We start from the raw sequence: 14,690 nt of genomic DNA on the forward strand, positions 1-14,690 counted from the left end.
CTCAGTTCTGTCTAGGAAATGTCTTCTCAACTAGGATTATCCTAGCATGTAGATAGCTATTTGGGGAAGGGAGGCTTAATAACGTTGTGTCTAAAAAAAATTGGGGTCAATACAGTTTCCATATTTAAATCTCCTGTATAAGGTTTTGGGAAAATAAGAATTGCCAAATGACTCAGCCCTCTGAGAACACTGCCCCACTGGTCCTTCACCTTCACCTTATTAAATATTATACCCAGTGAGGCATTTTTCAAATTGGCCTGTATCATTTTCCAGGGCTTTGCCCTTGACACAAAAGTATGATTTACTAATAAAAATGTTTTCTTAATTAGAATTTGGAGGGGGGGGGTTGCAAACAAAAGTAACTAACTGGAAAACTTAAGCAAAAGGAAATTTATATAAAGAATAATGGAAGCTCCATATTCTCACAGGAAACGTGGCAAATCAAAACGTGGAAACAGGTAGGAACCAAGCCACTTTCTTTCTTTTTTTTTTCAATGTTCATTAAATTATTAATGTTTATTCACTTTTGAGAGAGAGACAGAGTGTGAGCAGGAGAGGAGTGGAGAGAGAGGGAGACACAGAATCCGAAGCAGCTCCAGGCTCTGAGCTGTCAGCACAGAGCCCAACGTGAGGCCCAAACCCACGAATCAGGAGATCATGACCTGAGCCAAAGTCAGACTCCCAAGGGACTGAGCCACCCAGGCGCCCCTGTACCAAGCCACTTTCTAAGCCTTGGAGGAAGGAACCTCAGAACAGTCCTGTGTGAACAGACCAGTCAGGGCACCTTTGAGGCAATGAATGAATTCCAGCATTTACTCTCTCAAGGCTCCTCTGCCCAAGGTTCAAGCTCCAAGGAGAATCTGATACTCTGGGTTCCCCCCACCACACATATACACACCTTGGGTCACCAGACTACATTTAATTGGGAAAGAGATTATTCCACAAAGGAGAAATTGGGATGATGTTTAAAAGGGAGAAAAGATAGTGCTCCCCACATAAAAACTGTCTACTTCAAACAACAGAAACAAAATTCTCAAGGCATTAAAAAACAAAATAAAACCCACATGCTTGCCTGAGAACAAAGGTTTGTTCTATCAGTAGGTTTTAGTCTCTTTACCCCTTTACATTTTTCTAGTTTCCTGACTTTTTATTAGAGAATGCTGCCAACAGTGTCACCTAGTGCCGGCAAGTGCCTTAAAGATAAGTGAGTAAAACTACTAGCTTTCCCAAATTGCCTACTCTCATGCCTGCACATGCACACCTCCAAGTAACTGGAGAAAAGACACCATTCTTGTTGATTTCACTTTAATTCAAGACTGCTATGACCACTAGTCTGATTGGCTGCCTGCAGGGAGTATTTTCCGCTGAACTTTTGACTCTCCAACTCTTCTATCTTGTGGTGGATAGAGTCTAACATGGTCCCCAAGTAGCCCTATTTTTTCAGGAATCTGCTCCAATCAGGATTTCACTCCTGCCATTTTACTATAACTGTTCTTAGAGTTTCCAATAAGCTCCACATTGTTAAATCCCAGGGTAATTGATAGCCATTACTTCTTCCTCCTTGAATACTTCACTACGTGGCTTCCCAGGCAATACTCTTGCCTGATGTCTCTGCCATTTTTTGGACCACCCTTTCTCAGTCAGTTTTGCTTGTTTTTCCTCATCTTTCCTACTACTCAATATTGGAGTTTCCCAAGGCTCTGTCTTTAGATCTTTTCATCTATATTCCATTCACTAGATGATCACATTTGGCCTCATTATTTTTAAAATATATGCTCATGTTTATCAGATTAATATTTCCAACCTGAAGTTTTCCCTGAGCTTCAGATTCAAAAACCAAACTGCCTATTTTACATCTCACTTGGAAATCTAATAGATCTTAAACTCGATATTTACAAAGGTGAGCTCTTGATACACTCTTCAAATATACTCTTCCCACATTCTTCACCGCCTCTTAATGACCTCCATACTTCTAGATGTTGCGGACCAAATCTTGAAGTCATGTTTGCCCCTCCTTTTTTCTCTTACCCTACATATTCCTTGTCAGCAAATCCTATCGACTCGGTTCTTAAATATACCCACAATCTGACCACTTTTCACTACCAACACTGTTACCATCCTTTTCCAAGATACCATTATTCTTGCCTGGATTATTTGCATTCATCTCTGAATTGATGTCCCATCTCTGAATTGATGCATCTGCTCTTGCCCTAGTGCAACTAAACAGTATCTGAGTGTTTCTTTGAAAACATAAGTTAAATCATGTCATATTTTAGCTCAGTATTCTACAGGGGGTTCCCATCTAACTCAGAGTCAAATACATGATCCTGCATGATCTGCCCCACCTCCCATTACTTCTCGGTCTTCATATCTTATATACTTTGACTTCCCTCTTCCTTACACATCAAAACACACTCCCTCCTCATGGCATTGGCATTTGTTCTAAAATGACTGCAATGCTCTTCTCCCAGATGTCCACATGGCTAAGCAAATTCCCTTTAGACCTTCAGATCTTTACTCGAAATTCACCTTCTCTGTGACAATTTCCTGGTCCTTCTATTTAAAACTTCATCTACTCAATCCACCCCCCTCCCCACAATACACATGTGATATACTTCCCTCCTTATTTTTCTCTCTCCAGCATGTATCACTTTCTACATACTATATATTTTACTCACTTATCTTGTCTACTGGCTGTCTCCATTAAGAATGCAAGTTATGTGAAGACAGAGCTTAAAAACAAAACAAAACTAGTGCCCTATTCCTACTGCCTACAATACTGAATATTTGTTGAAAGCATACTAAGAGAACCACCCTATTTTTGTAGGTACCTCATTTTGTTCATCTCTCATAATTAGTTCTATATTCAAAATCAGGCTCTCACACACAGCTCATTTTCCAAGTAAGGTGAATTCATAGTGAACCCTTTATTCCTTGTAGCTCTGCAAGAGTTCTTACTAACTCCCTATACTTTCTCATTGCTTTCAAATTGAAGGATAAACAAGTTTATAATCTGTCTCTTTTTCACCATCAAGGCAGGTAGGACCAGGCAAAATGAAAATGAGGATTCCCTCATTCCAAAATTATTTAGGACTTCACAATGGTGACAGCATGGATTAAATGCATGGGACCTATGAGACTGCACGAGTCATATAACCATGATGCTGGCCCTATTAGTGGGGCTTTCTTAGAGCTGGAATTTTTTTTAACTTAAAAAAGAAGCATGGGATTTAGTGATCAGAAGCACCTTCCCCTGTCAATGGTCCATGATGAATCTGTATTACAAAGGTTTAAATATTCTAAAGATAAATACAATTTAAATCATTAGTTATGGAAACTACATAGTCATTTTTTCTGGTTCTAAGTTGACTTTTCATTACATAAATTTTCATCTAGTTATAATTATTTATTGTCACATTATCCTATCCACTTATATTAATATTTTAAGATAAAAGTATCACTGGTGAGGGGCGCCTGGGTGGCTCAATTGGTTGAGCGTCTGACTCTTGATTTCGGCTCAGGTCATGATCTCACAGTTTGTGGGTTCGATTCCTGTGTATGGCTTCATGCTGGACGTGTGGAACCTGCTTGGATTCTCTCTCTACCTCTCTTTCTGCCCTTCCTCCCTCTATCTCAAAATAAATAAATAAACTTAAAAAAAATCACTGGTGAGATCTTTTGCAAGACATTGATTTATCATCTAAATAAGAACTTTTAGTTATTTATTTATTTTTATTTTAAGTAGGCTCCACAGCCAACATGGGGCATGAACTCACAACCCTGTGATCAAGAGTCACATGCTCTACTGACTGAGTCAGGCAGGTACCCCATAAATAGGCACTTTTAAAGTGAGAAATGTTAAAGATGCTCATTTATTCAACAAGAGTTGAGTATAAAATCTATATATGCAAATTACAGTGCTTGGCTTTTCAAGAAATTTAGGCATTATGTGGCAGAAAGTCAGGCTTTTTGTTGAAATATCAATTTTCCTAAAACAAATTAGCCAAATGATCAATTTGCTAAATGACCAATATGCCAAATTTACCAAATTAAATGAATGCAATTTAACATAAATAATTAGCAGCTTGAACAAATTGATTTTGGTTACTGATGGTGAAATATATAGAAAAATTATACACACATTTTTGAGTCTCACAACTGGGTTATGAATTATATATGGATATGTGTATTTTATATTTATATATACTTGTTTCATACATATATGCACTTTTCCCTATTCACTTTATTGATATCCAAAACATAGAACAGTATTCCTCCTTGTTATAAACAATATGGATTCCTTCTATAGGAGGACTTTCTATAGAAAAGTCTGCCTATTTCAATGGTTCCTGGTTATAAACTATTCTAGTATAGGATATGGGACAAAGTTTTTCATTAACTTCTGATTTATTTGTTAACACTTTTGAATGACATTTACTACCTTTTTAATAGTAAAACCACTTAAAATATTTTAGTATTATTTCACCTATTCCTCATATTCTTTTTTAATATATAAATTCAGAAGCATCTGAAAACAATAAAAATTTTGAATTAAATTGTATTTAAATTACTTTTTAATGAAATCATCTAAAGTTTAATTTAGGTTAACTTAATCTAATTCTAATTTAAAAGCAGCAGAAAGAAATCAAAATTAACCAAGCAATTCCAACTTGTATTCCCACAGTACATTTTATTTTGGTTTTTGATAATGAAATATATATACACTTCTACACATTTCACAGCTAATAATTTAAAGTGAGTATTTTTGAAAATGCTGCTAAGCAATTCTTGATAAAGCTGGTAATTATTGCTATATGACATTGCAGTCTTCAAATTTAAGTTTGGCAAATAATTAATCAGCAAATTGGCATTCAATGAGCTGATTTTCTGCTAATTGACCAACTTCCAGATAGAGGAGGGAAGGGTGAGTAAAACCTGCAGAAACATCAATTTTCAGGAAGAAGAAGTAAGAGAAAAATAGAAGATGGAAATGATTGGAGAGGTAGGAAGAAACCCAAGACTCTTCAGAGGAATGGAATTTCAAGAAAGATGTTACCAGTGTCACATGCTACAAAGAGTTCCCAGAGGCAGTGGTACCTTGCAGGCACTAGTTTCTGTGGGATGGTGACATGGGGAGTCAGTTTGCAGAACATTATGAGATGAATGTAATTAACCGGATCTAACAACAAAAACATTCAACCCCCGATGAGCTAGGTATAAACTCTTGAAGAGCAAGGGCCTAATATTATTATTTTTCATATTTTAGAGTTCTCGCTTCTATTTCTTCTCTCTTCCCTCCCAGCTAGAGTAGTCAGGTTTAGTAAACACAGGATACTGAGTTAAATGTGAATTTCAGATAGATAATGAATAATTTTTAGGATGAGTATGTCCTAGGCATTGCAAACCCTCACTAGAGGTGTGCTAAACTGGGGGGCAGTGGAGGGGTTAAGTGCATTGGCTCTGGAGTCACTGCTTGGTCCTCACTGCACTTAGCTACGTGGCCTTGGGCAAGTCACTCAAAGTTTGGTGCCTCAGTCCACAGCTTGGAACAATGGGGATAACAATAGTAATTGTCATTAATTTTAATCGTAAGAGTCCTTTGGGGATTATTGTGAGTTGAAGTCTCTAAAGCACTGGGCATGGCGTTTGGGACATGCAGAGAAATCGATACATATTAGTATGATTGTCAATTAAAGGATCAGCACTAATTTATATGAATGTGAAGGGGGAAAAACGAGTGGGGTTTGTGCATTAGGTGGACTTTTAGGCCCACCTGGTGATAATAATTAAAGCAGACTGGCAAATGAAAGTGTGTAGGCCTAGAATTGAAGGGGGGTGGGGAGTGGGGCAGGATTCATGGAAAACTTGCCCATTGATCTCTGTTGCCAGATGAAGTGGAGTCATTACACTCATGGGGACAGCCTTCAGACGTCAGCACCCAGGTTTGCCTGTGGAGGTCTGATCACCACAGACCGGTCGGGGCGGGATCAGTTCTCCCGCGCAGGGGAGTGTATCTGCGTGCAAATCCCAGAGGTGCGGCGGGACGGCCCGGGGCGGGGCGGGCCTCGGGTGGCTGAGTTTGTCTGCGTGCGTGGGAAGAGCGTGGCGCGCGAGCGCGTCTCCGCCCGGACCCGAGCCCGACACTGGCTGCAGCTGCGAGTGAGCGGCGCGCGCGGACTCTGAGGGGCTGGCGCGGCGATGGGACACCTGTGGCTCTTGGGAACCTGGGGCCTCTGGGGGCTGCTCTTGTGCGCCGCGGACCCCCGCACAGGTAACTCATCCCGGGCACGGTCCGTGCAGACGCAACCCCTGATCCCAGGGGTGGCGTGGGAGAGGCGGGACTGCCTGCCACCAGCCCTGCGCCAAGGCTGCGAGTGCGGCTGCATGGCGATCCTGCGGACCTGGGACCTGCAGGGCAGGCCTAACAGAGAGACAGAGACAGAAGAGAAGAGGGATTGCTCTGAAGTCTTAAGAGTTCCTGCGTGAATTATGGAACCTCTCCGCCCCCACCCCCAAGTGACTCCATTGAAAAAGACACTGAAACTTGGGTGGGGATGGGGGACACAGTCTGAGTCCTCTCTCTTCTCACTCTTTTTGGGTCCCTTTCCCCCAAGGTATGGAGAGTAGTGCCCCCCCCCCCCCCCCCCTTAGGATAGGAATGGATCTCTGTGACTGGTGTCAGTCACTTTCAGGGGCAGCTGCCCTGTGCCTTCAAAGTAATACCCAGGAGAGAGTTGGAAGAGATGATAAGATAAGAAATTGGAGTTGTCCGTGGAGATAACAGGAGGATGAACCTGAGATAGGTGAGGAGCAGCACGGTCTTGGAGATAGGGTTCAGAGTCCTTACTGGAGTTTCCTACTCTTGGCTGTGAGCTGGTGGGAGTTATAAATGTGCCTGAAGCAGGATCAGTCTTGGAGCTCTTGGCAAAGTCAGACCTAAAGTACAGACACATCTGAAGTCCATACTAAACTTTTTGCATGCAGGAATGGACTATACGATTATAATTTCTTTAACCTTTTCTCATATATCCATTTTAAACAGTAATTTGTGTGGCCTTTCTTTTTGGTCTCCGCTTAAATTTTTCCACCTACTTTGAGAATTGTTACTGAATCTTATAAGTACGATTTGTATAGTTTAAGCAGAAAACGAACTCTTGTAGCCAATGTGTATCTTTGAGTTGTTTTAAAGCATACTTCCAGTTCTCCAAAGAAGCAGTCCACTCAGTGACCTTGTGTATGCAGAGGCCTCTCCCTGTTTCTAGACCTCTTTATCTTTCCCAAACTTGGTCCAGGCCAGCTATTCACATTGGCCCTGCAAGATGCAGCCAGGGTGCCCCTTCTTTCAAGAAGCCAGTATGACCCAAGCAGTGTGGATGAAGTGCCCCTTCTTAGTCACCCATGGCCCCTGTGCTGTCTTCTGTGTGCTGTCACTCTGTGCTGTCTATCCTAACTTTTGGAAAGTTGGGACTGTCAATACATTTGTATATCCCCAGGAACCTTACACCATTCATTGAATGAGTTAGGGACCATTAGAGTAAAAACTTACTATCATCAGGAGGCTGAAAAGATCCCAGAAATTATCTTCCCTAAAGTCTTACGCTGTCACAGAAAACAATTTCTTCTTAAGACATATCATTACCTTTTGTACCTGGACTATTCTTTCAATTGACCCAGCTTTGCACTTCTTCTGTGCTCTTATAATGAACAACCCGTTTCTCCACAGTATTATTTCTGCAGCATTGTCTGCTGCTGTGTGGGCTGCTAACTGTAGTTATGGAACTGTAGTTAGTGAGCACTACATGAAATTAAGGGTTGGAATAAATCTTTTGTAATATGATAGGTAAGAGTGATGAGAATGATCATGTATTATTCCCACTCTTTGTGGCACCTAAGATAGTACTTTGCATAAAGCCAATGGGTATTAATTAAGTTAATGACTTAGTTTCTGTCAAATCATTGGTTAGTAGTAGAGCCACAAATAGAATATGGGTGTATTTACTTTCAGTCCTGTATCTTCATGATGTTTTTCTTTTAACATTGTAATATGTGGTACCATTTGATGCTTGAAATGAGTACTTGATGCTTTTACTTCCACACTGTAATATCTTTCAGGTGGCTCCAAAATTATTCCCAAAGTCACAGAAATAATACCTAAATATGGCAGCATAAATGGAGCGACAAGGCTGACTATCAAAGGAGAAGGTAAGGTTGCCTCTTTTTTTCTTTTTCTTTTTTTTTGGCCAAGGTTCAAGCATTTTAAAGACTATATCACATTTAGAGATTTGTGGTTTAAAAAAAAATCCATAAGAGTTGTTTCTCCATTTGGCCAGAATATTAACTCTACCCCTTTGACAAGTAACAAAATCCCCAACAATCTCTACCATCCTGATCATCTGAATTCATATTATAATCACTTGCTTAATTTAACTTCCAAGATCTGGATTATAATGACTGAACTGAAAGGAACATTTTTTTAAAAATGTTTATTCATTTTTGAGAAAGCATGAGCAGGGGAAGGGCAGAGAGAGAGAGGGGAACAGAGGATCCAAAGCAGGCTCCGCACTGACAGCAGAGAGCCCAGTGTGGGGCTCCAACTCAGGAATGGTGAGATCGCTACCTGAGCAAAAGTTGGACGCTCAGCTGACTGAGCCACCCAGGTGCCCCCAAAAGGAAAATCTTGAATCCACCTTTGCAGTTATTTGCTTTGTTCTTCATGGGTCTAATAACATTTATCTTTATCAAATATAACATTTGGAGGGCTTGGGAAGTAGAATGTTTAATAAGAGGCTGTGATGGATAACTAGAATGTTAATGAAGGCAGAAAGGCAATTAAAAGCAAAACTTTGGATGGCTTCTCCTGCCACCCAATCCTTTTCATATACTTCATCAAAGCATGGGTTATGTATAACTTTCTCCTTGCCTGGTCATGGGTGGAAATATAGTAGGCAATCAGTGAACTTCTTTAATGAACAACTGTTCCTAAGATTAAATATATGGTTCTTTTAGTCCTAAGGCCTTTGCATTCTAAATAATAGTAATATTCTGTTCATGGATTTTTGAAGGATAGGAAAGAAAAGCATTTTTGAAAATACAAAAAGCTATTATTTGGTCTTTAAAATAAAAAGACAAATGAGAACCTTTGGGAGTTAGAATGGACAGAGCAACACATTTAATTATTCTGTCATACATACTGAAATGTCTTTCGATACTTCTAAGTAACATTTCTGCAGAATTCGATCTCTCAATGACATATTTAAAATGGTTTATGCCTCTAAATTGTGAAGAATATATTTTGGACTAACGTTTGATTGTTGTTGTTTAGAGCTAAACACCTAAAGCCAATGTATTTGCTGAAGACTAATTTAAAAGAGGCTTTATCCATAGTTTCCTTGTATTGTAAATTGCTGTTAAGATGTGCTTGAAAGCTATTTGGTTCTTAACAGAGTTTTCAAAGCCATAAAGAAATGCCCAGACTAAAACAAAGCAAAACACAACAAAATAGAACAGAACACCACTCAACTATTTCTTTCTGCCTTGAGACCTAAACTTTTTCTGATCTAAAAACCATTCTTTGAGATTAAGGACGTAGACCCAGATGGCCCTTAGTTATAAATACAAAACAAAACATTCTATTCTTAAGGTGTTTTGGAAGAACATCTTTATGAATTTAGCTGTAACCTTTGCTCTTACATGGACTTTCTGAGTCACAGTGTATTGTGTGCCACTCGTGTCATGGTGAATTTCTAGTTTTCCCATCTGTCTCAATTGCTGGATGCTCTTGCTAGAGATAGAGGATCATGGGATAGTGAAATCCTATTTGAGTTGCAGATACCTGCATCCCCACCTTGATTTGTCTTCCCTCTTCTTACTTTACCCACGTACTGCAGGTGACTAAAAATGTGTTAGCATATGTCTTTCTCAGAGGCTGAGTCCAAATACTGTTTTATGTAGGTTTTCAGGGCCCATGATATATACAGAATGTGTATAGAGCAATGTAATGAATTTACAAAACACACCAGACTTCCAAAGCTAAGTGAATGTGCTACTTGAACAAACTTTTTTGAAGAACTACATACACATACTCCATCAGTGCTCTCTAGCCCATATTTCATGTTTAGAATTGCATGCAGACCTAATTTATTAATCACACAAGAACACTTTCTAAATGGAATTGTCACTGCTAGATGATTACCTAAATGTTGGTCCCATATGACTATATAAATACTTTATTTTTGTAAAAGTCATGGTGAGAAAATTAAATGTTATAGAAATGTTCGACTTAGAAAGTGAATTCCTGAAATTCCACCATCTAGAAAGGTCTACTGTTAATATTTTGGTGTATCCATGTGACTTACGGCTATTTCCACATATCATATTCACCACTGCAGGCAGAAATTTGCTGCTGCATTACTTTGTTCTAAAGGCTAGGCTTCAGGAGCCAAAGATATAATTTTACAATTATGTGGCCTAAGTAAAAGTGTTTTAAATATTTTTGAAATATTTATTTATTTGTGAAAGAGAGAGAGAGTGAGACAGAGTGCTAGTGGGGGAGGGGCAGAGAGACAGGGAGACAGAATCTGAAGCAGGCTCCAGGCTCTGAGCTGTCAGCACAGAGCCCAACGTGGGGCTTGAACCCACGAACCACGAGATCATGACCTGAGCTGAAGTCTGGTGCTTAAAAACCCCTAAGTAAAAGTGTCTTGAGCAATGGCATGATCATGGAAATAATTGTGTCTCTGTCTAGGAGGCCTACTTTGATGAGGAGTGTTATCGTTTTGATTAGTTCTGGAGTGTTTCTAACTTTCTTGGCCTTGTTACTTTATATTCATACCTTGTATTTCTCAAACGTCTTTTTTTAATATTTCTCTTAAGAAAGTGAGTAAGATGGAAGGAGTAGTATTTTACTTTTGGCTTTTTTTTCTAGAGATTTCCCTATTACATATATTTTTGTCTAACCGAAGTATTGAATTATATAGTTTTTATAATGTTATGAAAACACAGGGACTTTTTGGTCCAGTCTGACTGGCTTTTGTCCCATCTCTGCCCCTTCCCACTGTGTGACTGGGGCTGGTTACTCCTCTAAGCCTCAGCTTCCTCATCAGTAACATGGGATATTAATTCCTACTTGTTGGGGCTGTTGTAAATATTGAAAAGGATGATGTATCTAAGGTACCCATAGATACTATCTGTTCCGTAAATTAGAGCTATTTTATTTTTATTATTTTTATTTTATTTTTGCATTTATGTTATAGGTTTGGTTCCATTCTTTAGGAATCATCCTTCATCACACTGCACCTTTCCTTCTCATTGTTTTGAATGTTACAACTTTGGAGTAGGTTTATATGCTTTCAACTCTGCTTTGTTTTTAACTAGAGAAACCCAAATAGCCTGCATTGTGCAAAACGACTACTGGCCTTAACAACACTGACATTTTCCATGATAGCAGCACAGGCTGCTATCAGGAGAACCAGGTTTGTGTGCCTGGCAAGTCTTATCTCCAGTTTTTCTGCAAAAGAAAAAAATACATCAACATGCCAGGAATTTCCATCTGAAGCTTCAACGTTTTCTGTTTCCAGGGTACACCCAACCCTTCCTGTAATCTTTGTGCTTTGGAGTACTTCCAGAGGTATCTTCTTCATACTCAATTATTTTTTAGAATTATACTTTTATACTGAAATTCTTTCCAGAGGGGATTCTTTTTAACTCTTTGGAGTTAGCTAAAACATTAGAAATATTTCTATAGTTTTTTTAAGGAGAATTTATGAGGATATTTACAAATCTTACAGATTTGGCCTATGCTTTCCTATAGATTTTACTCCTGGGAGATATGTCTATATATGTGACATAAATACTGTATAAAATTTATGTATGACATATATGACATTAAAAATAAATGTGACATTAAGCATATAGATGACATTAAAACAACTCCGAAGCAAAAAAAACAAACAATATCTTCTTTTGTCGGTTTTATTTTTTACAATTGTATTTGCCTTAAGAATGCTTATGAACAGATCTGTGTTACCATATCAATTATGTGACATGTGCCTAATAGGAAAATAAATACATGCATCACATCCTGAACCACACCACTAGTAAAACTTTCCATGCTTTAGTTAGTTTCCAGCAGCCCTTCTGTGTATTTCAAACTCAACAGGAACTCCAAAGATAAGCATTAGCTGGCAAAAGGAAAGAACACGTTTTCAAGTAGCTAGCTTTCCTCTGTTTTCATGTATCTTTTCAAAATTCCATTTTAGCAGTAACTGCCATCCTAGAATCAAAGCTTCAGATTCAATGCAGATATCTTTTACATGTTAAATTGATACTTATATTTGTACTTTAGCCTATGTTGGATAAGTTCTGTTTGTTTACGGTTTATGCTTAGAGGAAGAAAGCGGTATTTATTGAAATCCCTCCCCTTTGTTGAGTTCTGCTTATGTTTTCTATGTTTAAAGGACAGGAGAAGAGCTAAGAACATAGAGTCTGGAGGAAGTTATGTATGGTAATGGGTAATAGCTTTGTAATGAACATTTTTTAATGTTATTTTTCTCCCAATATCATGTGTGCCAGGTTGACATCTACAATTAGATTCAAATCCTAACCACCCACTTATTCTGTGTTATTTATAAAAAGGAATATTAATACTGAACTTAAACTTCAGGATTTTTGTGACCAATAATAAGAGCAAATATCATCTGAGCTCTTAACATGTGAGCCAAGCACCAAGCTAAGCAATATATACAATCCTTGGTTAGTCTTCCTACAATCTAATAAGTATGTTATTATGTTCATTTTTCTGATGAGGAGACTTAAGAATGAGAGAGTTTATGTCTAAAATTCTAATGCCCAAAGTCATACAACAAGGACATGTGGAGCTGGGATTTTACCCAGGATGTCAGGGTTCCTTTAAAAGCGCTATCTCCTGGGGCAGCTGGGTGGCTCAGTAGGTTAAACCCCAACTCTTGATCTCAGCTCGGGTCCTGATTTCACTGTTCATGGGTTTGAGCCCCGCATCGGGCTCTGCGCTGACATTGCGAAGTGTGCTTGGAATTCTCTTTTCTCTGTCTGCCCTTATCCTGCTCATTCTCTCTCTCTGTCTCTCTGTCTCTCTGTCTCTCTGTCTCTCTCTCTCTCTCTCTGCAAATAAATAAACTTAAAAAAATAAAATAAAATAAAAATAAAAGCACTATAGTCTAACATGTAGCTTTACCAGAGCTGGGGCTTTGGGGCTTTGGCATTTGATGAACCTCTGGAACAGTGTAGTCCTACTTCCAGTCCTACCTTAGACAAGGCAATATTCATGTTTTCTCATGGACTTTTTAGAACACCGAAAATGTTCAATACTTTAAAAAGAAGTCACGCCACAGATATCTGTCAACCCCAATTCAGCCACTTCAACTATTAAAGGTTGTTAATTGTGAGCACTTGTGGTAGTAGTGATTGTTTTCTGAAACAAGCTGCAAAACTACTGACAATTTAAAGCAAGTACTTAATATTTATTTTTTCTAACATTAGTAATATATACACAGGATTTAGAGTTAAATCTACATCTTTGGGTTTAATATTTTTCGTGGCTTGCAGATTTTAAGTTTATTATGGTACTGTGGGACAATATGCTATGTAGGTGATTAGGTTCTGAAATTCAGATAACTTATAAATTTACATTAATGACATGTATGCAAAGGAAAAAAATTCATAATTAAAAAATATTAGTCATCAATTTGGCAATAGTGCTGTTTTAATGTTAAGCACTTGTGATAGTTAGAAAAAAAATAACATTTAAAAACGCACATACTTTTTAAAACTAAGAATTTAGGAATTTTAGATTTTGAAGTGGTCAACTACTGCTCATTTACTAACTTAACTTTATTCCAGAAAATATTATAACATTAACAAATTCATAGATTCACTCTGCATGTTAGAATACTAAGTATCTTTTAAACATTTTTATTAGAAGAATATTTAATTATAGGACTTAATCAATAGAACATTATCCAATTAATCTTAACCAAAGATATTATTTCTTGGGTTATTTTCAAAATTGAATGTTATTCCAACTATATAAAATACTTACCTGTGGCATAAAATTACTTAATGGATATTTAACTACTTCCAGATCTAGTCTGGAATTTTCATATATTTATAGTAAGATTAAAATAATTTTCATCAATTAAAAAATAATTTTCTACTCTGTTTCACATCATCTATTTCTCTGGTTCTATTGAATCACACCCATTAGCATGCAAACATACTGTTATTTCACCAACCTAAAAAAAAAAAGAGCAAAATCATCAAGTTTCCTCTTGCCCCACAACCCCCTTCTGGCTACCACCCACGTCTCTGCTTCTGTGTACAGTAAAACACCCCCGAAAGGTATAAGTTTCTCTTCACTGATTGTCCTCCAATGTTCTCTTGACCCCATGCCAATTATTTATCCATTGACCACTGAAATAGCATCTTCACTGCTGCCCCTTGTCTATATTCTCAGAATAGAAGCTAGTGAATCTTAGAAAATGTAAGTCACATCACGCCCCTCCTCTGCTATGAAGCCTCTAGTGCTTTCTCACTCATAAAAATAATCTAAATGCCTCAACTTCTGGTCCCATGTCCTGCCACTCTTCTCACACATACTTCTCCAACCGTGCTTGCTAATTCTTGAGTCCAGAAACATGTTCCCAGTATAGGACCCT

General features: G+C 38.2%; 1 protein-coding gene across 3 annotated transcripts in view; it reads left to right on the forward strand.

Moving 5' to 3' along the window:
• The first annotated feature begins 6,031 nt into the window (after positions 1-6,031).
• PKHD1L1 (PKHD1 like 1) overlaps positions 6,032-14,690 on the forward strand; it is a 157,735-nt gene continuing 149,076 nt past the window's right edge. For 2 of the 3 annotated variants that reach the window (XM_019467844.2, XM_019467845.2), the window contains exons 1-2: positions 6,034-6,271; positions 8,113-8,202. In XM_019467844.2, coding sequence (XP_019323389.2) covers positions 6,199-6,271; positions 8,113-8,202 — 163 coding nt within the window. In that variant the 5' untranslated portion in view covers positions 6,034-6,198. Of the gene's footprint in view, positions 6,272-8,112; positions 8,203-14,690 lie in introns of all 3 variants that reach the window. The other variant, XM_053896133.1, reaches the window with a different exon arrangement.

Source organism: Panthera pardus, unplaced genomic scaffold (assembly GCF_024362965.1).
Source record: "Panthera pardus isolate Hobbes unplaced genomic scaffold, ASM2436296v1 HiC_scaffold_7, whole genome shotgun sequence".
Classification (NCBI taxonomy): domain Eukaryota; kingdom Metazoa; phylum Chordata; class Mammalia; order Carnivora; family Felidae; genus Panthera; species Panthera pardus.